The sequence below is a fragment of the Apteryx mantelli genome, chromosome 19 (assembly GCF_036417845.1).
Source record: "Apteryx mantelli isolate bAptMan1 chromosome 19, bAptMan1.hap1, whole genome shotgun sequence".
NCBI lineage: Eukaryota > Metazoa > Chordata > Aves > Apterygiformes > Apterygidae > Apteryx > Apteryx mantelli.
The window spans coordinates 10,467,502-10,487,958 of NC_089996.1; the positions used below are offsets into that span (position 1 = coordinate 10,467,502).

At 50.4% G+C, this 20,457-nt stretch overlaps 1 protein-coding gene across 1 annotated transcript in view; it reads left to right on the forward strand.

Moving 5' to 3' along the window:
• The window catches only part of CACNA1G (calcium voltage-gated channel subunit alpha1 G), a 161,840-nt gene that overhangs the window by 59,552 nt on the left and 81,831 nt on the right, over positions 1-20,457 (forward strand). The window contains exons 4-11 of the mRNA XM_067308542.1: positions 5,181-5,278; positions 7,571-7,730; positions 9,136-9,427; positions 9,952-10,044; positions 12,294-13,104; positions 13,195-13,244; positions 14,012-14,018; positions 14,873-15,225. Coding sequence (XP_067164643.1) covers positions 5,181-5,278; positions 7,571-7,730; positions 9,136-9,427; positions 9,952-10,044; positions 12,294-13,104; positions 13,195-13,244; positions 14,012-14,018; positions 14,873-15,225 — 1,864 coding nt within the window. The remainder of the gene's footprint in view (positions 1-5,180; positions 5,279-7,570; positions 7,731-9,135; positions 9,428-9,951; positions 10,045-12,293; positions 13,105-13,194; positions 13,245-14,011; positions 14,019-14,872; positions 15,226-20,457) is intronic.

Consider the following 20,457-nt stretch of genomic DNA (forward strand, 5'->3'; position numbering starts at 1 on the left):
CCTTCTCTCTCCGGTCATTAGCTCCTTCATCCCTTTAAAGAGACCGACAGACAGTGAGGAACGTTGCTTTCTCATCCCCTTTGCTCATATAGCTTGCAATGCTGTGGGGCCGGCACTGAATCCTGCTCACACCTCCGAATAGCACCTCGAAGGCGTTGGCTGCGCAGTGACATCTGCAGCGCCTGAGCACGGCTGGAGCAATCGGGTAATTGGCCGTGGAAGTGGCCAATTTGCACACGCAATTACCCAATGTGCAGTCACAGGGGCAGCCCTTCGGCGCGGGCCCCGGCTGAGCAGCTCGTGTCCTGGTGTACGGCAGCGGGGCTGGCGGGACGTCCTGGCCCCAGGCGCCCACGCGCGGCATCAGCAGCAGTGTCGTGCATCCGGACATCCCGATTCATCTCCCACGGGACGTGCACAGGGCATCCCAGCCCTTACTGGGGCCTTTCCCACGCTCTCGTTGCTGGAAGCTGAGATTTGTGCCCACGAGAAGCCACAGCTTTGCGACTGGAGCCAACGCCTCATCTGAATCCCTTTAAATGGGTAAAGAGCGGCCAAGCCTGAGGAATGACGAAGGCCCCGGTGCCTCCCGCTGCGGACACGCTGCCTGCTTCGTGCCAGCCTTGCCGTTGAGTTTGCAGCCTTTGAGATGGAGCAACCCAAGCGAACAGTATCCTTGACTCAGAGCAACCTGCTGTTTAAAAGAGACCCCTCAGTAGCCTCCCTCGCAGCCAAGCTCTGACTCAAACCCACCTGTGAAAAGATTTTTTATTTATTTTTTTTAAGTTTTAGGATAGTTTTTAAGAGAAACCTTCAGTTTCTCTCAGTTCTTCAGCTTCAGCTGAACTTGCTGTTGCTTCAAAAGCCTCATTTGTCAAGCGTCCCAGCTGGGACACGTGGTGCCTCTGAGCTGCTTGGATCCAGCAGGCAGCAGGGTGCTGGGTTCACTCTGCTGCCAGTGCTATTATTTTTATTCCATTCAACTTGATTAAAATGAGTATTTTTTTAAATTAAACAACACCCACGAAGGCGGTGAAACCTGTGAGGCTGGAAAAGCAGTGCTTGAGCAAAAGCAGAGTACGGCAAAGCCTGCGAGGGCTGGGAGGAAATTTCATTCTAGCTTTGTGAAGATATGACACAGTCTAAATAATTTCCCCTTGTCTTTTCCAACACTGATGGCTTAATATTATCCCCTGATTGCTGCGCTTTGTAGATAAAGGGTGCCTATATGCCCAGTTTTGGAAACCTTTTAACGTTGAATAAATCTGAGTCTATCTCTTTCTCGCAGCAAGCAGCGGCTCTGTATCGCTGCAGGCAGAAGGGCGGTCAGCTCCCTGCAATGCTGGCCATGCGTTCAGGGGTCTGGCTTCATTTTGCTGCTTTGCTACGGATTCGTTAGTGACTTCAGTCAAATCCCACCGGTTTGGACAGGCCAGCTGCGCCGTGGACCTGGGGAGCTGCCGCAGCAAGAGGCGCCGACTGCAGCACGGCCGCCCGGGCACCGACCCGGTGAAAACCTGTTTGGAGCAAAACTCAGCCCTCAAAAAGCCAGAGGCTTTATTTTGGCAGTGACCGAGAGCCCCCCGGCACCTGGGGTTGTTACTTGTCCCGCCGTGGATGGGATGGGAGCCAGGTGGGTGCCGGTGCCAGCACATCGCCTGCTGAGGGCACAGCATGGGGCTCCCGAGGGAGCACTCACCTTCTCGAGGAACCGCTCAGTTAATAATTTTGCGCACGTGGCTTTCCTCGCCGCTGCTTTTCATCTCTTTCCCTGCAGCAGTAATGCATATGCACGAGTTTTTCTCGGAAACTGCAGTCAGCACAAACTCAGTGGCTCTGATGTGTGTGTGTTTTTTGTTTTTTTTTTACACACGCTTTTAATATTTTAGAATGTGGCGTCTGACTTAGTTGGTCGCCTCCCAGTTTTATTCTGTGCTCTTTTGAAGTCATTTGTGCTAGTTTCTGCTTTCAGAGCAGTGGTGACCCAGGGAATAGGAACAGAGCCAGGACTAAGAGCAGGCTGGGTAAGAAAGAGGACGAGGAACGGTTGTGGAGAGGAGGTTTGCTGGCATTTCTGTGGCTTGTCTAGAGGCTAATGGGGTCAGGAGCGTCCCTTTAACCCCTCCCAAGCTTGTGCTCCTCATTCAAGTCTTTTGTAAGGATTTTGCTTAAGGGCTGCTCTGCTGTTAGACAACGCACTTACAAGATCCTTCCTGACGCTTTGGCTGTTACGTGAAAAACCCCCCCTGCCGTGATCCACGTCTGTCTCCAGGCGGAACATGAATGGATTTTGTCTGCCCCGCCTATCCCAAACCGCCCTCGCTGCCAGGTCTACCGAGTCCTGGGTTTCCCTCTCTGAAGAGCCTTTGCTGCAGGTTTGCATCAGCCCTTTTCAGGCGTTCCACCAACAGCCTGTCATACCTCTGGCTTTGCAGATCCTCTTATTCTTAGGAGGTCCTGAACGCTTTCTTGCTGAATACCTCCAGCGAACAGGAGTTACTGATAACTCTGACGAATCTCAGCATTTGTTATGAATCCCTTCTGTTTAATGCCTAGTATTTTTCTAAACCTTAAACTTCGCTGTGCACTCAGGTCCATGGCAGAGGCTTTGACAGGCATCGTGCTTTTGCAGTTGAATAGAAATGACATCTGAGTTGAAGCTTCAGAGTAAGTTTTTTACACTGCAGATTTTCAAGGCGTAAATCTTATATATGCTGGTAAATGCACCTGTCACATTGCCAGTTCATGACATCCTGACACTGGTTCTCTCTGGGTATCTTCACTTGCCAGGAAACATGGACTGAGCCTTCCCGTGCATCCCTTTGCTTTGGTGAATGACCTTTGAGCAGGCAGTTGTTGGGATTCTCGTTGGAGCTGTTCTTTAGTGACTGATTTTTACCCACTTTTTTTTTTTTTTTTTTTTTCCCAGTTCTTCTCTCAAGGCACTTGCAGGTTGCTTGAGCTGTTAGGTCTCTGGGTGATATCTGGATGTTGTAGTCGAGGTCTGCAGCTGAGCTGTGCAGTGCGGTCACGTCGGTGCCGCTAGCCGTGTCCGGCAGCAGAGGCAGGAGAATGTCTGCGAGGGTTCAGTCTCCATGTTGGAGTTTGCTCAAGCTAGGGTTCTGCCTTTTTTTTTTTTTAAGTTGGCATTATAATTGTTCTTATGTTGAATCAAAATGTATTTTGAAACCCTCCCTTTGAAGGTGTCAATCATGACTATCTCTAGAAGCAAGTCTAGGTCTGTCGTTAATCAGAAAATGGTTTGTGTTGGTGAAAATAATGACATGCTGTTCTGAATTTCACTGTTAGCCTCTGCTTTAATAATAAATCAAGGAGAAGCTGTATGTTTGACATGGGCTCTTTACCTGAATCCTGCAAACCATATAAAAGTCTTAAATTCCCACAGTGAGTGAAATTTTAGACCCATTGAAATCCAAGGAAATTTTTGCCACTGTCCCTGTCAGACCAATATGGGTAGTCCTGCAAACATAGGGTGAGACCTGCTTTTGTCTTGGAGGCCAGACATGCTTTCGGTGGCACACTGCATTACTCTCAGGTCAGAGGATGAAGACCAACCCATAGAGTCAACACGGGGCTGTTGGGTGCTTGCATTCTGGGACTGTCCATAGGACTGTAAATATTGCTCCCTGGCTGAATAAAAAAGAATACATTGAGCTTATTTTGACCTTAGGTGCGGTTTGATGATAACCATCATCAGAACCTATTAAGAGAAATGGGATAAAATGTATCTGTCTCAAGTGTGGTTTCATGTATTTAAGGACTACAAACCAGAAAGGCTTCTCCAGATGGGGTGCTCCCCCACTGGAGACGGCAGAGAGGAAGGAGACTATGTTTGGTTGACCACAGAGTGAGCAGAAGTCACTGAGCAGAAGTCACTGGCGTGATGCAGCCATGAAAAAGGCTAATGCGGAGATGTGAGATTTCCAGCAGGGAGAGAGGGGGCAGCATTAATGCTGTGGCACAAGGCACAGGCAGAGCCTCCTCCAGAAGTTCAATGTCTATTCAAGGGTAATGGTGATTAATTCAAGCTGGAGCAGGTGTGGAGAAAGGCCATGGAGATGACTGGGAAAGCAGAGAGCCTGTCTTGCAAGAGGAGGCTGGAAGAGCTTGATTGTTTTAGCTGTGCGGAAGCAAGGCTGAGAGGGGATGCAGTTTGTCCTCTGTAAACATACCAGGTAGGTAAACACCAGGGACAAAGAACAGCTATATAAGCTACTTAAAAGACAATGTTGGCATAAGAACAAATGGATATAAGCTTGTCCTGAATAAATTTAGGCTGGAAATTAGGTTTCCAACCATCCAAGTTGGAGGAAGGGAACCACCCAACTGGCTTTAAGATGGAACTTGGTAATTTTTGGAATAGATTAATATCCTGTGGTTGCCCGTGGCAGCAGGAGACCAGCTGTGCGGAGAGCCTCGTAGTCCTGCTTGCTGTGTTTGCCTGACTCGGCCTCTTCAAAAGTACTTGTGTGCAGAGCCCTTCCATGTTTCCCCACAGCTGGGGAGCGAAGTCCTGGCAGTGCCATGATGGATGGCCCTGCTGTGCTTGAGCAAAGGTACCATGGGCAGGGAGAGATGAAGGTTCCTTGGTCCACGTTTGCCCCAAATGTCTACAAGTGTCACCCCTTGTGATTTGTGTGCTTGCCTATCCACCTAATGCCCACCTGCGAGTGGTCTTCTGCTCTCTGCTGGGTAAAGCTAGAATAGCTCAGCCAGCTCCTGGCTCTCGCTGCGCTCCCCCAGCTCAGGGAGGAGAGGGGCTGCAGAGGAGTGCTCCTCTCTGCTCTGTGGGGTCGTGGGTGGCATGGTGGTGTCCTGTTAAAACCAAGGCTGTCTCTGGAAATTCCCTTCTCGGACTGCACAATGATTTTCAGGAAGCTTTTGCCCTGGACCCTCTACAAGAACAGTAACCAAAGCAGGTGAGAGGAACTATGGGTGTCTGAGCTTCTGTATGAGGTTCTCTCTCATTGACTTTATTCTGATATGCAAATAACCCTTAATTAATTCCTCTGGCAGACTTTCCTGATGGGAGAGATGCAGTGAAAAAGTCTCTCTGTGGGCATCTGGCATATAATGTTTAATTTATAATGTTTGGTAATCTAACCTGAATCTCTCTCCTGAAGATCTTAGACAGTCTTCTGTGTCTGTGTATTTTGCAGCATGCTGGAGTACTCCCTGGACCTGCAGAACGTCAGCTTCTCAGCAGTGCGCACCGTCCGGGTCCTTCGGCCACTCAGAGCCATTAACAGAGTTCCCAGTAAGTTGGATCCTTATTCCCCCTCATTGATACCAGTTCTTTATATCCATGCTCCATGGATGGGAGAGCAAATACAGATGCTTCCCATCTTACATTGCAGCCCAGATGTTTCACCCAGACCCTGGTAGTGTGATGTCCTACCTCTGCTCTTTGGTTTCTAGGACCTGACACTCTCCTACTTTAAATAATAGCCCCTCTGACACCTTTGGGATCAGAGATGAGTAACCAATCAAAAAGATATCTAGCACTGTAGTCACACTCCTTTTTTTGTCATCTGAAGAAGGTCTTAGGAGGCCACTAAGTTGAAGAGATGCAGGTGATAGAGATGCCCAAGTTGACAGCCCTCACCAGGCAGCACTGGCGATAGGTCTGAGGCACTTCATTCCCACCGGCCTGCGTTACCATCCCCTCCTGGAGGACGAGCTGTAGTTGTCTCTGCCAAAGGAGCGGTGGCCCAAGACATCCTGTCTGATGGTGCATGTGATGGGGTGGAAGAAATGGGGGTGAGGAAAGCTTGTGATGCCATACCTGTGCTAAGGATCCAGGTTCTGTTGTTTTTAATGTAACATATATCGTCCAAGCCGTTTCCTCCCCGGGAAGTCAAGCTGTGGGTCCTGCTGACCTTGTGTGGCCTCATGTCTTTCGGTGAATGCAGTGATGCTCTGAAAGTCATGGAGTACCTTAAGGAGCATTAGGAAACATTGCAAGATCTTCCTCTTTGCAAGAGTTTTTCCAAGAGCAACGCTTCTCATGAGTAAAGCTGCTTATTTCCCAAGCCTCAGAAAGATGAACAAGCCTACCTTACCCCAACACCTCCAAAACAGCCCTGGATGGGATGGGAGGTGGTCATTCAGTGCTGGCTTAGCAGGGCATGCTTGAGGATATCAGACCCAGCTTTAACACTGACCAGCGGTGTGGCCTGATCCTGCATCTGGGCAGGCAGCAGCGGCACAGCCCGTTGCTCAGAGAGGTGCTGGTGCCATTGCAAATCCTCCCAAACTTCCCAGGGAGCCATTTGTGTCGCACAGTGCTGGGCGAAGTGCAAAGATCTAGGAGAGAGAGGCAATAAACTCAGTCTCCATAAGGACTGAGTGTGTTAAGTGTAAGTACAACTGCATTACAAATGTGTGCCTGGACCTACAGTCCTGGGTATCGAATTCAGCATTGTTATTAGCCAAATTGTTATTAGCCAAGTCCGAACACCCACCTGTCGGAACTAGCTGATGCCCTGATGAGAACTAATCAGCTTCTATTCTGTCTGTCAATGCTGGAGGTGTCTCTGCTCTATTTATTTTTCTGATCCCGACTGTTAAACTTAATCTGGTGTGCTGCTGCTGTTTCAATCATTACGGTAGCGTCAGAATCCTGTTTGCAATTTTTTTTTTCACTGCTGAACTGATGGATGGCTGAATTTATCTGCCACTGTCTAACTGGGGATGTAATTCACTTAATGTATTTTCAAATCCTGGGTAATTTATCTTGGCTCCTGTGCAACATAGTTACAATGGGAGAGAAACGTGAGGTGGAAGGGGGAAAAAAAAAAAGAAAGAATTCTGTATGATGATAAATGCAGTAAAGATAGAAAGTCATTTCAGTTAATTAGGAGTTGACGCATGGTGGTTATTCCCCGGTAGAAGAGTAGAAAAAAAAATCCTGATAGCGGAGATGACAGCATCAGGTAACAGAAAAACAGTCATCTTGAAGTATCAAAGTAAAGGGTGCAACAGGAAAGGTTTATTTAAATGAAAATCAATATAAGCAAGCAAGAGAATGCAGAAGATGGGGAAAGAAGGAGAGAGAGAGAGAGATGAGCAGAATATTACAGAGACGTCAGATGAAATCAGGGTTTTTTTTGTGTGTGTAAATGTCAAGTTGAAGTCACCATCAATTTGTCTTTGTTACAGAACTGGCTGTTCCTGAACTTGTGAGAATTAACTGCCAGAGAAAGTTCTGCATTTTAAGGCAGAAAGGGGATTCAGGGTGGATGGGAGGAATTAGGAATGGAAGGGAATATTAATATATTGGGAGTGGGGAAAGGAATATGACAGAGCAAGGGCAGTGGCAGAGGTCAGTCTCTGGGAAAATGGGAGCAGCTGGAGAGGTATAGCTGGAGAAGACTTTGGGAGGAAAGAAGGAATTGAGACAAGGAGTGAAGGAAGGGACATTGGATGGGAGAGCAGCTGGATGTCAGGGGATGGAAAAGTAAGGAGTGTGGATGGAAAGGAAAGGGGTAGGAAGACATAGCTGGAACATGAAAAGTTCTCTTTAATGACAGCTTCCTCTTTGCCTCAGGTATGCGCATCCTGGTGACACTTCTTTTGGACACGCTACCCATGCTGGGGAACGTCCTCCTCCTCTGTTTCTTCGTCTTCTTCATCTTCGGCATCGTGGGAGTCCAGCTGTGGGCAGGTTTGCTCAGGAACCGCTGCTTCCTACCAGAGAACTTCAGCATGTGAGTCTGCAGCAGGGTTCCCCATGCAGGGTGGGCAGCACAAGTGTCTCCAGGTTGGGCAAATCCACGTCCTGCCAGTGCTGGACAAAACCTTGCCAGGGTCTTGCCAGGCCGCGGGCTTGGCGCAAGGGAGGCAGTGGCGGCTCCAATACTGAGTTACGTGGAGTTTTGCGTGAGGAATGCAGCAGACTCGGATCCAGTTAGATCCACAGTGGGATGCGATAGTCCTGCAGCCTCGAAGTCTCTTTGTCTTACACGCTGCAAGATCACAGAGAGGTCGCTGCAGCCAGACGGCTCTCAGACCTGGACCTTGCTCACTGAAGCGATGAAGCTTTTATCCTCTCCCACGCATCTCCTAATCAGCTGACACCCCTCTCGTAGACTGTGTCAACAGGAGGGAGTAGGAGACTCATTAGCAGGGCAAGGCCCTTTTAAATAAAATGGCAACAGAGCAAAGGGACTGATTCACCACCGAGGAAATCCAACAGAGCTACAGGTTTGGGTGCTCTTTAGTTGAACCAGACTTCCAGGGTCTTAGATAAGCTTTGAAGGGTATTAAAGGCAATTCTGCAGGAATTAACTGGGCTGAACTAGGCTTAAAAATATCTTTGCAAGCTTTAGTGGGAGTCCTGGCAGCATTAAGGGGATAGCTGTTTGCTGAGCAAGAAGCCAGTCGCTGGCTGGCCGTAGGTTGTTACATCTCCCCGAAGAGTGTTTTTGCCTGGCTTGCTGTCATCAGGCCACCCTCAGAGGGAATTTATAGCCTATCTAGTGCTGAACAGTCACTGTGAAACGCAGAGGGAAGGCCCTGACTCTGGTTCAACAAGCTCTGGAGATCCCTGTACACAGATTCTCCCCAAGCCAGTCTTAGATATCCAGGACAGGAGATACATGAGCATAAATTGACTGATTTCCATCTTATTGCAACAAAGACTTCACAGAAGCCCTGCTGGGCAAAATCCTGCTCTTAGTCCCCTAAAGTCAAAGCTGGAGCGATTCTCGGTGGAGTGGCTCTTAGTAATGTTGTCGGAGCGGTTGCTCTAAAATCACAACATTGGACATAGCAGCACTTTGTCTAACCAACCTCGTTTACTTCTTTCCTCCTCATATTTCTTTTTCTATTCCTCTGTTTCATTCTCTTTTCTTTCCTTCCAGTAGCAAAGAGTTTATATGTGGCAGGAGTGATGGGTCCCAATTCTGAGCGGCTGAGGGCAGTGCCTCAGTTTCCCGAAATCAGTTAGGGACATGAACTCCCCTGAAGGGGCTGCAGAAGGACTGAGGACTCTTTAAAAGAGCTTTAGCATCCACAATAAAAGATGTCAGGCTTCCTTGCTGTTACAGTTGTTACCTTGGCAGATTGCCTGTAATCAGTGTGCAAGACCCAGCTGTGTCTGCACTCTTTCAGCCCCTACACGGTGGATTTGGAGCGCTACTACCAGACGGAGAACGAAGATGAGAATCCCTTCATCTGCTCCCAGCCTCGCGAGAACGGGATGCGCTACTGCCGAAACATCCCAACGCGGAGGGAAGAAGGCCTCGAGTGCACCCTGGATTATTATTCCTACAACGACACCACCAACACATCCTGCGTCAATTGGAACCAGTATTACACAAACTGTTCTGCCGGGGAGCACAATCCCTTCAAAGGAGCCATCAACTTCGATAACATCGGCTACGCCTGGATTGCGATATTTCAGGTGAGCCCTGCGGGCAAACTGTCACCAGGGAAGGAAGCAGCTAGTTGGGTCTACCCACGTGTTCCCAGGGGCTGTATGATCAAATTCCCAGAGGCTATTCAGCACCCCGCACACACCTATATAGTAGTGCAAGGGTACTCAAAATGCCAGGGAAACAATTTGATGTCTGCTTTGAAGATGCCTCCATCTCACATCTGCAGACAAAGCCCCAGTCTCCAAACACTTTGCATTAACAGGAAGAGCATCCTGGTGTGGAGCAGAGCCTAGAGCCTGCTCCTCCCTCTGCAAAATGCATCTGTGGGCCTTAGGTCCAGCTGGGAAGGAAGGGCCGGAGTCAGCCCACATTGTGGGCAGCTGGCAGTGTGGCTCTTGGCATCGATGGGAATAGGATTTGGCTCCTTAGTGCCTTGCAGTGCACCAGGAAAAGGTGTCAGACATGACCCAGTCATGAGAAGTGTTGCCTGTGCACTTGGTGTTACCACCAAGCCTTGACAGGTCTGTGTTCCCTTCCCTGTCTCTGCCAGGTCATCACGCTGGAGGGGTGGGTGGACATCATGTACTTCGTCATGGACGCGCACTCCTTCTACAACTTCATCTACTTCATTCTCCTGATCATTGTGAGTTGCCCGATCCTGTGAATGTGTGTTTCCTCCTCCTGTATTGGAAAGGGCAGAGTGGTGTGACCCAGAGCAACAGAGCAGAGAATACATTGCATATCTCTACCTAGGAGAGGTGGAGACTGCCTGCTGGAAGCCACGCAGCTTTAATACGGCATTGCTCCTAACTGGCTGCTGTATTTACGCATGCAGCTGCCTTTTGCTGCAAAACCTGAAGGGAGGCTGTGGTAGATGTACTCCTATTGCTGCTGCTTCTACTGCTTCTCTCCTTGTCCTCCAATTCCTCTCCCTTAGTTGCTTCCTTGAATTTAAGCTTAAAAGATAGGAAAATTTCCTGATCAGCTTCTGAACTCTGGATGGGGAGGAGGCTGAAACTCCCCCTTATCAAAGAGCCCAGCTGGCTGGAGTCCTCGGTGGAGAATGGGCATTCCAGGAAAACAGTCCCACACGTCAGAGAGCACATTAAGAAAGGAGGGAACAGATCAGTCCCCACAGCCCACCCACACTTCACAGCCTCATCTGAGACCACCCACAAAGGAGCCAACAAAGCATTTCTGTGGGGGGGAACCTCATGATGGGGTTCATCTCTGCAAGGAGAAAGGTCTACGGCAACTAGCTGGGCTTGTTGTCTAGACTCTCTTTATCGTCAAGGGAGAAAAATAGGTGCTTTAAGGGTGATTCATCTCATCCTAAGGTAGATATCTAAAATAAATTAGATGCATTGCAGACTTGATGTGCCTATTTCTCTCTTGACTCTAAAGGATCATTAGGTGCCTCACTCAGATGTAGCTGAGATAAGTGAGGTGAGTCCCATTCTTCCTGTCTAATTGGACTAAGTCCAGCAAAATAGCTGCACATCATCCATTAGACCATTGCAGGGATTTCTGATCCTCATCAAACCAGGACTCGAACCCCGATGAGAAGGTAGGAATCTGTTTAGTCCATGTCGCTTTTTCTGGTTCATCTATTAGCCTCCAAAAAAAAGAAACAGTCCCTTGTTCTCTGCCTCTCTGGAACAACAGAGAGGAAAGGCAAACGGTGCTTTCCTGGATGCCGTGCGAGTACCGCTAGCAGTGTGTGATAGCCTGTTAGCAGGGGCTGGGGGCATTAGTTATTCTTTGTGATCCAAGCTGGGATCCGCAGGAAGCAGAACCTCAGGAAACCCTGGTTTGAAATAAAATCTCAAAGCTGTGGATACAGACTGCTGATGCCCTTGCGTAACAGTAACCCGCAAATCCTGTTAGCAGAGGAAAGGGATCTGCTCGCAAGCTACCCACACACTGCCAGAAAAAACCCTCCTATCAGTAAGGCTCAGTGCATTCATCGTAATGCCACTAATTGTGATAATTACAACTGCTGTCTGCGGAGACAGAAAAACAAAATCTTAAAAGAGCAAAAGCTTTTTGTCAAAATAATCTCCTCTCGTCTTTGATCTCTGACGTGCTCAGTGGAGCCCTGGCGTGGGAGTCCCCGGGGCGGGGGCTCGGGGAGGCTGTATCCGGGGATGAGTCAGCCGCTCCGCGTGCCCCCCGCTGCCGGGCTCTTGCCTGCATGCGCGGGCACCCCCCGCTGCCGTTCACGCCCTTGCTGGCCCCGCACCGCCCTCCCTCATCTCCAGCTCGAGCTGGTGTTTTTTTCTCTTCCCTTCCTAGCCCTGCCTTAGCGTCCAAGGGTGACTTCTCCCATCGCTTCTTCTGGCCCTCTTGCTAAGCTCAGGCACCTGCTCACGCGCTTTCCCACGGCACGCTCACGCCATATGGGTTCAAAAAGCCACGTCCCTGTCCTCTCTCAGCTCCGCTCTTACAACCTCCCCCGTCTGCGAAGTCTGCCAGTTCCTGCTGTCCAGCGAGCTAAGCCCAGGGCGCTCTTCCAAGGAATGGCGGAGCCCCCTTTTGTTCCCAGCAGGGCAGAGGAGGGGACCAGGGCTCACCGGTGCTTGTTCCCTCACCCCCAGGTCGGGCTGTGGGAATGGAACACCCGGCAGCGGGGATGGGGCTGTGGGAAGGGAATACCTGGAAGCAGGGATGGGGCTGTGGGAAGGGAATACCTGGAAGCAGGGATGGGGCTGTGGGAAGGGAATGGCCAGCAGCAGGGATGGGGCTGTGGGAAGGGAATACCTGGAAGCAGGGATGGGGCTGTGGGAAGGGAATGGCCAGCAGCAGGGATGGGGCTATGGGAAGGGAATGGCCAGCAGGAGAGATGCTCATACTACCCTCTCCCTGAGACAGCTGACACCTCCCCTCCCGTAGGTGGGCTCCTTCTTCATGATCAACCTCTGCCTAGTGGTTATAGCAACGCAGTTCTCCGAGACGAAGCAGCGCGAGAGCCAGCTGATGAAGGAGCAGCGGGTGCGGTACCTGTCCAACGCCAGCACCCTCGCCAGCTTTTCGGAGCCAGGCAGCTGCTACGATGAACTCCTCAAGTACCTGGTGTACATTGCCCGCAAAGGCAGCAAACAGCTCGTGGAGGTGTACCGGGCGGCGGGCGTGAGGATGGGCTTCCTCCCCAGCCCCGCGAGCAAGGCAGCGGCTGACAGGCAGGCTGGGAAGCGCCGGAGCAGGAAAAGATCCTCCGTGCACCACCTCATTCACCACCACCACCACCACCATCACCACTATCACCTGGGCAACGGGAACCTGCGGGCGCCCCGTGCCAGCCCAGAGATCAGCGACGTGGAAACCAGCTCGCTTCACAACGGCACCAACCGGCTCATGCTCCCGCCCCCGGCACCAAACCCCCACGCTTCCCCCAGTGCTGCTCCCAGCAGCACGGAGTCTGTCCATAGCATCTACCACGCCGATTGCCATTTCGAGCCAGTCCGCTGCAGGTCGTCCCTCGCTCAGCCAGGCCTCAGCTTGCCAAGCCCAGAAGGGATCCCCAAGAACATAGTTGGCAGCAAGGTCTACCCCACTGTGCACCCAAGTACCTCCCATGAGATGCTGAGAGAGAAAAGCTTAGGAGAGGCTGCAGTCAGCGCTGGGACCAGCACCCTAACAAACCTTAACATACCTCCCGGGCCGTACAGCACCATGCACAAGCTGCTGGAGACGCAGAGTACGGGTGAGTGCTGGGGCTGGAGATCAGCCTCTGCTTGCGTTTCAGAAATGAGAGAGATCCTAACTTCTTTTTCTTTCCACTGAATCTTTCCAGGGTTCTTTTCAGTCCATGTTACAGATAAAGGCGATGGCTTTCCAGGTAAGGCCAACAGGAATCTTCCAACCCACCAAATGCATCTTACAGTCAAAGCCAGGAAAATTTTCAACCTCCCAGGCTTCATACTTGCAAAAATCCAAGGGAAATTAATGTTTCTAATGAGCTGATTTCCTTTTCTTCCCTTCCCCCTCCACCCTCACAGTTTATTCTGCAATTACAGGGAGCGCTCCCAAAATCACTGCACTCGTAAAATAGGCTGGAATGGGCTCAATGGTGCAGACCAGACCTGGAGCTAAGCTTAGCCCATTCAAAATGGCCAGGTCCCTTCCTAGATAAAATGTGGGGGTTGGCGACGTCTGCGTTGCCTGCTGCTTGCTGATGAGTTCGGATGTGGACGCCTTCCAGGTCTAAATGACCCGAGTCTCTCAGCACACCCTTGAGTACTGCTTAGCTCTGCTCTCCAAGGGACCCAAGGCTCAGAGAGATCAAATGTCTGCTTTTCAGAAGTTCTCAATGGCAATCGCAGATGCTGAGTATTAAAAATCTACCCTAAGTGATTTGCTCAGGAAGTCTGTAACAGAGCCAGAAACTGAATGCAGCTTTCCTAAATTGAGGGTTTCATACCTTCACCGCAAGACGCTCTTTTCCCCTCCACATCCTGAGGTTTGGAAGCTCAGGCCGATCTAGTTCAAACTCTCTCAGCCTCCAAGAGGCATTTCTAGGCCAAGCTTTCCAATGTCATGTGCACCCCCTGTCCCAGCGGCCTGTTTCACCGCAGGTTTTAACCTTTCCAGCCAAAACCTGTGCAGAGAAGAGCCAAAGTTCTCCAGCCGTTCCAGAGCCTCGCTGGAGAATAACTAAATAGAGCTGGGCTCTGGGATTGTTTTGTGCTGGGTTTTAACTCATACCGATGTTTGCTGCTGTGGATGGGTCAGGAATGCACTTGGTAAATAGCCTCTCCCTTCCCTTGCAGCCAGCCAGTGTTTTTAAGAGAATATCCCACTTTTATTGTCGACCGGGGGAGCCATCTGGCAGCTGGGAGCTGCCATTGTGCGGAGCAAGCTGCGAGTCGCATGTTTTAAGGGGAAGCTGGCAATTTTGAAGTATCAGCAAACAGTGGGAGGAGGAAAGCAGGCTGCTGGCTGCAGTGCTCCTGCTGATTGCAACGCGGAGCACACCGGGTGCCAGCGGAGCCCATCAATTGCTTCCCCATTGCCTCAAGGGCCATAGGGTTAATGAGATGGGTCAGGGCCCCTCGGCTGGTGGCAATGCGCAGCATGGAGGGCTTTGTCATCGGGAGAAGGCGCTTGGGGAGTGAAGGTTTTGTCTAGGCCCCTCTAACCCTTTGGGGAGGGCAGCGCAAGCGGGGAGGAGGCAGAGGGCTGGAACTCAAGGAGTCAGTGTCTGCTGTGCGTTGACCCTGCTGGTGGGATGTCCTCTGGCCAGGCTGATCTCCATGGTCTGCTCTGCATCCAAGTCCTTCTAATAGCATCAGAGCTGCTTCACCTGGCCCAGCAACAGGGGAGCCAGCAGGAGCCCTCTCCCCTTAGGAAGTATCTGTCAGGTCAAGGGTAACAATTTGACGCTAGAAGGACTGGGAGATTCTTCCCGTTGCAGCTCGAGCTCCCCGGGCTGGCTGATGGGCTCCCCTGAACGTGCCTCTTTGGCATTTCAGGTACCTGCAAGCTTTCCAGCCCCTGCGCCAAGCTGGACAGTGGCTCCGGAAACCCTGACAGCTGCCCCTACTGCCTCAAGACGCTGGCCAACGACGCGGAGCTCACGGATATTGAGACGGCCGACTCGGACAGCGACGGGGTGTATGAGTTTACGCAGGATGCCCACTACAGTGACCAGAGAGACCCTCAGCGGGGGAAAGCCCGGGTCAAGAGAGTGAGCCGGGTCCTGGCCTTCTGGCACGTGGTGTGCGAGACCTTCAGGAAGATTGTGGACAGCAAATACTTTGGCCGCGGGATCATGGTGGCCATCCTCATCAACACGCTCAGCATGGGAATTGAGTACCATGAGCAGGTAAGCACACCCCGCATGGCACTGCGCCACCGTAACTTGGCTCTCGGGAGTTGCTTCATCATGGGAATGTGGCCCATCTCAGTGCCAGAGCCTCGGTTTGACCAGGCAGCCCTGGCACCTTCAGCTTCCCTGCGTTGGAGGTGAGAGCTCCTGGGGTCTCGAACGAAGGGACTCTGCGGCAAAGGGTCTGCTACGCCACGAGCAGGAGGAGGACAGGGCTGCCTTTTCTCATCTGAGCATGTTTCTAGCTTGTAAATAGAGTCAGACAGTGCTCAGCCTCATCACAGCCCCATGTCCTGGCCCTGCCAGGGATTCTGTGCTCCATGAGGAGACCACTGTCATGCAAAAAGCGCTGTGTATTTTTGGTTCCTCTAGTGAGGAGGCCAACCAGAGGAGCCAGTGCTTTGCCACGGCTTTTGTTTCAGCCCGGCAATTCTGGCGGTGCTGTTCATGGCAGCGGATTTCGGGGTCAGCGCAGCTGCAGGCATGAAAGTCTATTGAATTTCCAGTCCCTGGAGAGGACGTAACAAATGCCTTTGCCTCCCCAGTGAACGCTACAGCAACAGTGCTGAATCCAAAATAGACTCATCTCAGCCTAGTCCTCCGCCGTATTATCCGAGTCCTTGCAGGCACGAGGCTGCTCTGCTCCAGGCTCTCATGCACTTGTCACCCAGCAGATTCTTCCCCTATATATAGTCATCAAGAAAAGAAGTTGCTGTGTTCCTCTGGAAACGTCTCCATAAGGGCTGTAGGCGCTTTGCTTTTAAAGAGGCCTTCATACAGCTTGATCTTTCACCTAATGTTTTGTGGCTGCAGACGGTGGTGCGCCTGGTGCAGGTGCGCTCAGTTCAGTTGCCCGACAGCAGTCCGCTGAAACCCGTGCCCACACGAGGATGGGATCGGTTGCTTCCCGCTGGCACGTGCTTCATCTGGATTTGCGGGGGAAAAGTTTATTTGCCTGGATGCTTAGGTCTTGCAAAATCCCCTTAGGCAGCTCTCCTGAGTGCAGCACTCGAGGCTGCCGGGGGGGATCCAGGAGGAGATGCGTTCCCCACACTGGACATCTCCGCTCAGTGCTTCGCTCCATGCCTCTTGGGAAGCTCCCGAATGTGGCAGCTCTTTCTCCACCCAGTTCCTGTCCCACCGCCAGCATTTTCTGGGAACTCCCTTGCGTTTCAAGTCATTGTTGTTTACTTTTTGCCCTTTCTGGCACGTTTTGTGTTTATGCAGTTGTTCCCAGTTGCATGCAGAGGCATTTCTTCTGCTGTGTATAGCTCCTGTTGTCAGTGGGGTGGCTGCAGACGGAGCCACGCCGAAACGACTCCAAATCCCCGTGTCCTCCTGTGGCATTAATGCATCAATGCCTAAACACTCGGAAGACTCCAACCTCCTCGGTGTGCTAAATGTGTCCCTTCAGACCAGCACGTTTCCCCTGACGTCCTAATACGGTCTGGCTGGCCAACCTTTGTTTTCAGTACACATTAAACAGAGATGCATGCTGAAGTCCTGCAGGTAGGATCAGTTGATGCTGTTTCACCTTCACACGGCGACCTTTCTGGGAAATGCTCGCCTGTGCGCGAAAGGAAGCTTTAGTGATTCCTTGTTTGTTTAATAATATCAGGGGGATCATCTCTTAAGAACCTGAGGGGAGGTGGATCACAGAAATGGATCAAAATTTCTATTCCTCCTTTGGCTAGATGAAAGGTGAGAGCGGATATGCCATATTTGGAGCTGTGTTATTGCTGCCGTGTTTCACTGGATTTGTCCAAGAGGTACATTTTCAAGTGTTGGTGTCCACTGTCAGAAGCTCCTGGAGGATCTGCCCATGTAAGCTCTCCGTGCACGGACTGAGGGAGGCAGTGTGCAGCTGGCATCACCCTCCCATCAAGGACCGAAGGCCAAACACTGGCTGTGGGCTCCCAAGAAAAGGCGGCTTGGGAAGGCCCTCTCTGGCATATCCATGCACGTCAAGCTTGCATGAGGTCCATCCTCACTAAAACAGCGTTGGCTTAGAAGCAGCACGGAGATGGTAGGTGCCTTCATGCTGCAGCAGCGGCAAGGCCATCACGGGCCCTACCTATTTTAAGTGGAGGTGTCATATTTGTCCAGGGCATTGGGTTTTCAGCCTTTTCACACTGCCAGGCGCTGCTGTCATCAAGATTTTAGGTAAAAACACCCTAAAGACAACGTGGCTTTCCCATTCCTGTGCTCTGGCTTGGAGAAAATGCAGCGGGAGGCTCCTGGTCTCTGCCTCGGCCAGCGGTGAAATCCCAGTGGGCAGGTAGATGGGAAGAGGCAGATTTCTGTGGTGGTTTTTGGGTAACAAGGTGAAGGGAGCTGATAAGTGTGTGGGGGGATTCCAGACACTGTGGGTGGTTGCTTTCTTTGACAGCGTTTTGAAACTACTACTGCCCCAGATCCCTTTCTTGCAGGCATTCGGCGTGAATAGCGGAGCTTGTTTTTATTAGTTCATCCGCTTAAAGCGGTGGCAGAGAGCAGAGAGGTGTTTTTCTGTAAACTCAAGAGGCTTATAGTCTGCAGTTTCCTAATCTGACAGTTATGAGAGCGGGAATTAGAGTGGAGAAATGCTGGACCAGGCCTTTCTGCAGAGATTATAAACACTGAAACATATGATTTTTCTTTTACGAGAGCCCTTCCTGAAAGTGCAAGTGCTCAGCCTCGCCAAATTTATCTTCATTGGCTGATTGCTTGCAAAGAAGTGAGGGGGCTTGCGGAGTACTTGACTCCATGCATTTCTGTATTGAGCTCTCTGCTTATTTAATGAATATTTACCTCTTGGGCTTTTCACACCAGGTTGCCCTGGACACACCGAGTTTTATTAGGATAAATACCTTCAGGACGTATTTTATGGTGGTGTGTCAAAAGCTTTGCATTGCTTACCGGCATCTTGCCAGAGGGGAGAGGACATACCAGCAGCTAGTGTGGGTGAGGGAGGATGGCTGGTGGTTACTGTGGGAGGAGGAGGAGGAGGAGGAAGGCTTGTGCCCACCCATGGTTCCTTGGTGGTGTTGGGAGGGATTCACCTCCTCTGAGACCTCCAGAGCATCCTGGGCTTCAAAACGTGAGCTAGGCAGCCGAGCTCCCCTTCATAGCCCGATGGAAGTGTGCTCCTCTGAAGGCTTTGCATCTTGCCTTGGGACAGGCATCCTGGAGAGACCTGCTTTTCTCCATGGAGGATGCCTAGAAGATTAAAAAGTCTTCACAGTCAGTTGCTTAACAGACTTATTAACCAGAGAAGGCCAGGTCTGGGATATTTAGGAAGAGAGTGGTGGTTTGAAGGCATGTTGAAATGAGTGGAAATTGGAAGAGCATTTGAAACCATCACCCATCCACCTCTGGCTGTTCATTTGCATTCACCCACAAGTATTCCTGGCCATGCTGAGCACCCATCACTTTGGGTGCTGAACGGACATAGCAAAAGGCAGCTTATCTGCTTATCTCAGGACCTCTCATCCCAGACCTCTCTGCAGAGCACGCTCCCCAATGAAGTCAATGACAGCAAATATTTTGCTATCAAATGGCTTGGAGCTTGGGATCTGGGGTTTCTCTAAGCTCCTTCTGACATGACCTACCAAAGCATTTGCTGACTTTCTCACTCAGCATCGGGTTGCTCCCATGTGGTTCATGCCTTTGCGTGAGGGGTAGGTACGTCTGAATGTGTTTAACTCTGCGTTTTCTCCTTTTAGAAGGCTGTGATTCTTGCTTCTCTCATGGCAGCTGTATTTAGTAGGAGGAAACCAGAGCAGCTTTAGGTGCATATAACACTCACCATGTTGCTGCTGCTGGGCAGCAGTGTGAAATTTTCCATCAGGGAAATGACAACCAGATTGCTGCGGATTATTAATGTGACTGCTAAATAGCTTGTTTTTCTACAGAGATGAAGCAAAATGCAGGTAGCAACTATTAGCTTTGGAGAGAGAAATATAAAGGTGATTTAAAGGTAGACTCCGGGGGGTTTAAATACACTGTTGAACCAATTGACTGATTCGCCTTAGGGAGGCAGAGACTCTGCAGTGATATGGGTTCAAATAGTTAGGGCTTTGCAAAAGCATGTTCTGCCACAGAGCAGGAGTAAAATGTGCTGCTAAACCAGAGGGTTTCTCTGATGCTTTTCCCCCCAGCCCTGGCGGTAGGCCAGACTATGTTCCATAACGTGCTGCTTTCTTTTAAAGTCCTTCCTTGGAGTGAAACGCAGAGGCTTAGTACAAGGCGTGATGTTGGACTTCTCTGTAGGGGCAGGAATTCAGCAAGGGCTTCCTTAAGGAAGGGCTTGGGGTTTTGTTTTTGTTTTTAAAATCTGGTTTGCATTGAGCTGCCTGGCTGTTCCGATTTTCCTTGTCTGAACTCACATTATATGAACTATACCCTACATATTCATTTGTTTAAATAGCGCTTGAATTTCAGCCGCTGTCTCTGCAGTGTTTTACCACTGGTAACAAGAGAGAGGCATGATCCAGACTCAGAGGTCCTTCACTGGCCTCTCTGCAGCTGCACAGCTGGAGCTTGTGGATCTAGACTTGGATCTAGATTGGTCCAAAACCCTGATGTCTTTAAAGGAGGGAGGAGGAAACTGCTTCAGACCTTTTAAAAAAACCCTTTTGTTAATTTTTTTTAAAAGCAAATTGGACAGTTTACAAGGGCGAATGACTCTCTGGGACAGCACCCAAGGAGAGAAGCACATAATCCATGGGAGGCAATTCTTCAAGGAAGTGAGAAAAGGAAATATCTGACATCAGCCTAACAGGAAAATCGCAAGTGGGCTATCACCAGCTATAGCAATACAGTGTATGCATCCACAAAGCAGCAGTGTCACGAACGTGAGCGGATGCGCAAACTCCCTCTGCAGAAGGCAGGAGTAACCTTTTCAATAACAGCCTAAACTCACGTTAGTATCTAAAGCTTAATTCGTAGCGCATGAAGCTGCAGGGGCCCAGAGTGCATAGCTGTACAAATGATGTAAAGTTGTCCCTGGTAACATTACGATCTAATAACCACTGCAGCATGAAAATATCAACCATCTGTGCCAAAGCATCTAAGGAAAGCTATCTGGCAAAATGGATTAAAGTGCCTTTTTATGTAAACTGTAGAGCCTGGAGAGCATGGAAGCTTCCCTAATCGGAGTTACAGGGTGTCAAATTTTCAGGTATCCAGGGTGATCGAGAGAGGAGGTTAAGGGTCGGTAGCTGCAGCAATATTACAAAATTTACTGGC